The sequence below is a fragment of the Mycteria americana genome, chromosome 7 (assembly GCF_035582795.1).
Source record: "Mycteria americana isolate JAX WOST 10 ecotype Jacksonville Zoo and Gardens chromosome 7, USCA_MyAme_1.0, whole genome shotgun sequence".
In the NCBI taxonomy this organism is placed as follows: domain Eukaryota; kingdom Metazoa; phylum Chordata; class Aves; order Ciconiiformes; family Ciconiidae; genus Mycteria; species Mycteria americana.
The window spans coordinates 67,408,909-67,413,670 of NC_134371.1; the positions used below are offsets into that span (position 1 = coordinate 67,408,909).

At 65.2% G+C, this 4,762-nt stretch overlaps 1 protein-coding gene across 1 annotated transcript; it reads left to right on the forward strand.

Moving 5' to 3' along the window:
- The first annotated feature begins 251 nt into the window (after positions 1 to 251).
- FOXD3 (forkhead box D3) lies at positions 252 to 1,475 on the forward strand. The gene has a single exon (XM_075506652.1). It carries the CDS (start codon positions 252 to 254, stop codon positions 1,473 to 1,475), a length of 1,224 nt encoding a protein of 407 aa, XP_075362767.1.
- Positions 1,476 to 4,762: the final 3,287 nt, after the last annotated feature.

Here is a 4,762-nt window from a genome sequence, read left to right on the forward strand (position 1 = left end):
GCAGCCGGAGGTGACCGGGCGGCCAGGGCAGCCCCGCGCCGCGGGACGCCGCGGACGGGAGAGGAGCGGGCGCGGCCGCCCCATGCCCCGCGGGGACGGCGCCGCGGGGGGCAGCCGGGCCGCTCGGGTCTAGCCCCAGGGGCCGGTCGGAGGAGCGGCGGGAGGGGGGCGCGGGGGGAGCCCGCCGCGCCGGCGGGTGCGGGCGGGAGGCCCCGCCGCCGCCGCCGCCGCGCCCCGTCCGCCGAGCGGGGATGACCCTGTCGGGCGGCGGCAGCGCCAGCGACATGTCCGGCCCCGCCGTCCCGGCGGCCGAGGATGTGGATATCGACGTGGTGGGCGAGGGCGACGACGGGCTGGGCAAGGACAGCGACGGCGAGGCCGGCAGCCCCGCCGCCCTGCCGCGCCTGCCGCTGGAGGAGGCGGCGGAGCTGGCGCTGCCCGCGGAGGCGGGCGCGGGCGCGGAGAGCGGCAGCAGCGGCAGCGGCAGCCCGGCCGAGGCGGCCCCCGGCGGCGCGGCCGAGGGCGGCAAGGGGGGCGGCGAGGAGGGGGCGAGCGGCGGCGGCGGCGGCGGCGGCGGGGCGGCGGCGGGGCAGAGCAAGCCCAAGAGCAGCCTGGTGAAGCCGCCCTACTCGTACATCGCCCTGATCACCATGGCCATCCTGCAGAGCCCGCAGAAGAAGCTGACGCTCAGCGGCATCTGCGAGTTCATCAGCAACCGCTTCCCCTACTACCGGGAGAAGTTCCCCGCCTGGCAGAACAGCATCCGCCACAACCTCTCCCTCAACGACTGCTTCGTCAAGATCCCCCGGGAGCCCGGCAACCCGGGCAAGGGCAACTACTGGACGCTGGACCCGCAGTCCGAGGACATGTTCGACAACGGCAGCTTCCTCCGCCGCAGGAAGCGCTTCAAGCGGCACCAGCAGGAGCACCTGCGGGACCAGACGGCGCTGATGATGCAGGGCTTCGGCGCCTACGGCCTCGCCGGCCCCTACGGCCGCCCCTACGGGCTGCACCCCGGCGCCTACACCCACCCCGCCGCCGCCGCCGCCGCGCTGCAGTACCCCTACATCCCCCCCGTGGGGCCCATGCTGCCGCCGGCCGTGCCGCTGCTGCCGTCCAGCGAGCTCAGCCGCAAAGCCTTCAACTCCCAGCTCAGCCCCAGCCTCCAGCTGCAGCTCAACGGCCTGGGCGCCGCCGGCTCCATCGTCAAGTCGGAGCCCAGCAGCCGCCCCTCCTTCAGCATCGAGAACATCATCGGCGTCCCGGCCGCCAGCTCGGCCGCCAGCGCCCAGACTTTCCTGCGGCCGCCCGTCACCGTGCAGTCGGCCCTGATGGCCCACCAGCCGCTGGCGCTGGCTAGGACCACCGCCGCCATCGCCCCCATCCTCAGCGTGCCTACCAACATCATCGCGGGGCAGTTCCTGCAGCCCGCGGCCCCCGCCGCCGCCGTGCAGGCCAAGTGGCCGGCGCAGTAGCCCCGGGCGCTAGCCCCGGGCAACTGGCCCCGGCGAGGTCCTGCAGCCCCGCCGCCGCCGGCCGCCCCCTCGGGGCTCCGCGGCCGCCCCGCCCGGGCTCCGGGCTCCGAGCTCCCAGCAGCGGGCACCGGCCCCCGCCGCCGCCGCCGCCGCCGCCGCTTGTACATATTTGTATCAAAAATCACTGACGTTGCTTTCGGGGTTTTTATTTTTCTAAAGAGGCGAGATGACGGTCGCGATTAGGAGCTGCGAACTTTCACTTTTTTTGAAGGTTCCGGCGCTCCGAGCGGTTTTATCCGAAATAAGCGAACAAACGAGAACAACAACGACAAAAATGTATAAACAAAAATAAGCGGGGGAAATTTTAAATATTAAACGAACGAAGGACAACAACGACAAAAAAAAGAATTTTGGAGGAAAAAAAAAGAGCAGAGGAGGAAAACGCTGTCATTCTATTATAGAAGTCTGTTTATATATGAATGAATATATGTATTCTAAATGTTATCCCTTCGTGTTGTACACAACTTTGTAAATAAATTTTTAAAACGCTCTGCCCGTCTGCCTGTCCGAGGCGTTATCTCTGGGCACCCACCCGAAGGACGAGCGGAGGCTGGGAAACCGGGCGGGCGAGCGGAGCCTCCGCGGCCGCGGAGCGCCGGCCCTGCCCGGCCCGCCCGGCTTGGCCCCGGGGCGGTGCGGGGCGGTGCGGGTTCCCCACGGCCCCGCGCGTACCTTCCGCCGCTTCGGGATGCGGCTTCCGCGGCCGCGCAGCCACAGCCACCGGCCCCGCTCCTTGCCGGAGCGGCCGCCGCGGCGGGACCAGCATCACACCGATTCCTCTAAAATTAAACCTTCCCCGGCAGATCCGAGACTCCCTCAACCGTGCCGTCATTTTTCCCTAAATATATTTAATTTTTTCTCAGCCTGACTTCGGCTCTGCCTGCCGGCGCTGCGGGATCCTGCCCCTTCCCGGACTAGGTACGCTTTGGGTCGGCTTTCGGGGCGAGTTAAGAGGGAAATGGTTTGAAATAAAACACGCTGGGGCGATCTAAGCGGCGTTTATTATTTATTTGGGGGGGAGGGGGGAATTAAAGAGGTGCCCGTGCGGTGTGAGAGCGCGGATCCTTCGGTTAGATCAGGAAAAGAATCGGGGTTCAGCGGCTCTGCCTTCCCCCGGAAAAGGAACGGCCTTTCCCAGCTAATTCCTAATAACTTTTAAGGGCAGCTGAGGAAAAAAAAAAAAATTACATTTGTGTGTATTTTCGGGGCTAAAATAAAGAGACCGCAAGAGAAAAATAAAAAAACAACCAAACCAAAACCCCCGCATTTAAAAAAATCCGTAGCGCGTTACAACATTTAAAACGCCGCTGTGGGGGTTTCGTCTGGCGAGACCTCGGGCACCCCAGCTCTGCCGGGCACGGACGGTTTTTGGGGCTTCAATCTCTCCCTCAAAACGTTGAATTTTCGTCTCCTTTGGAAAACTCCGTGGATTTTGCTTTTCCGCCCCTCCAAAAAAATGCGCTATTTTTGTCAGGAAAACCGGCGGCGTAAAATACAGGCGGGATGCGGCGGGTCTCGCCGCGGGAGGAGCGGGACGAGGCGCTTATTTCACCTCTAACACCCGCCGGCACGGCAGATTAAAAAAAAAATAAAATAAAAAATAAAATAAATAAAAGTGTCCTTGCTTTCCCGGTAAGCAGTAAATATTATTTCTTCCTAAGTAAATATTTATACCTCCGCATACAGGGACTAAAATAAAACAAGCAGCCCGGTGATGAGATAGTTTGAACTTTATAAATAAGGGCTCGCTAATCATCTGAGACGGAAAGGGAGAACGGGCACCTGAAGCGAGCCGGGATTCGGTGTCCGGCGGGGCCCGGCGGGCACCCTCCGGGGCTGCTCTCCCCGCCGACCCCCGACGGGTCTAAATTTGTGTGTGCGGGGCGGCTATAAAAGTAACAAGTCGTTTCACAGTTGTGGCTGGCTAATCGCTTTTACACCAACAGCAAATGGTAGGTGATTTGTGCAAGACGCGCGGGGTTATTTCTATATTTAGCCGGTACCCCTGGGAAAAGCAAAAGGAGCCTCTTCTTGCCTTCGCTTTCAGGCTCAAGAAGCTGCTGATCCAGGGCTTCCAGCGGACACCGGAGAACCGGGGCTCATGCCATTCCCCGGCCTTTGTTACTTATAAAATTACTCGCTCATATTTCCCCACATAGCAGCAATACCTCGGGCTCGGCATCTGCGCGCCGGCGGCGGCGGAACCGGCAACTTTCCTCCCCGCCGCCTCCCTCCGGGAAGCGCTTCTCCCCCGGTTACCGCCCTCCTCTCTCTCTCCCCCCCCCGGTTTCCCCCCCATCGCCGAGGAGAGCGGCCGGCGGGAGCCTGCGGCGCCGGAGAAGCCTTTCCCGGGGAAGGGGCGGCGGCGGCGGCCCCGGGCCCGGGCAGCCCCGGGAGGGCGCGGGGCTCGGGAAGGACGGCGGGGGCGGCGGCGAGCCCCCCGTCCGGCGGCCGCCTCCCCGCGGGAGCCGCTGCCTCCCCACAGCCGCGGGGCTCCCCGGGCCGGCAGCGGCAGCGGGGCTCTGCGGGCAGGTGAGGGCTCCCGGCGGTGGCGGCGGCGGCGGCGGGGCTGCAGTGGCGCACCGGGGCCTGCAGGGGGCGCGGCAGCTCCCGCTGCACCCGCGGGACCGGGCCGGGAGCCCCCCCCGGGGCCGGGAGCATCCCCGGTGCCCGGAGCCGCTCGGGACGGCACCGGGCTGGGCGCGCTCTCGCAGCGGGCGGCAGGACGGGGCGTCCCGGCGGGTCGCGCAGGGCTACCGGCGGGGCTCGGGGGCCCCGGGGGTGCGAGCAGTCGGTCCCCAAACGGGGGAGGGTTGGCAGTCGGCGAGCCCCGGGGCCGGCGAGCGGCTCTCGGCGCATGGTGCTGCCCGGCGGGGAGGGGAGAGGCGCAGCCGGGCCGGGAGCGGCGGGGAGCGGCGGCGGGCCGGGGACGGCCGGGGACAGCGGCTCCCGGCGAAGTTTCCGCAGCCACTCGCTTCAGCCAGACAACAGAAAGTCTTTTTCTTGTTCTTTCTTTTCTTTTTCCCCCTCCACAAACTTGTCGAACCCATATGGCAACACTTGACACGGTCGGTGACAGATGCCTATTAGTATAAGACGTGTCACGTCGGTCCCTGGGGGGTATTGACAGTAACTAGATCCAAAGCGCCGGGAAAATGCCCATCCTCGCCGCCCGGAGAGTTTACCCAGAGCCACCCCTCCCCGACCCCCCCATTATTTATTACAAT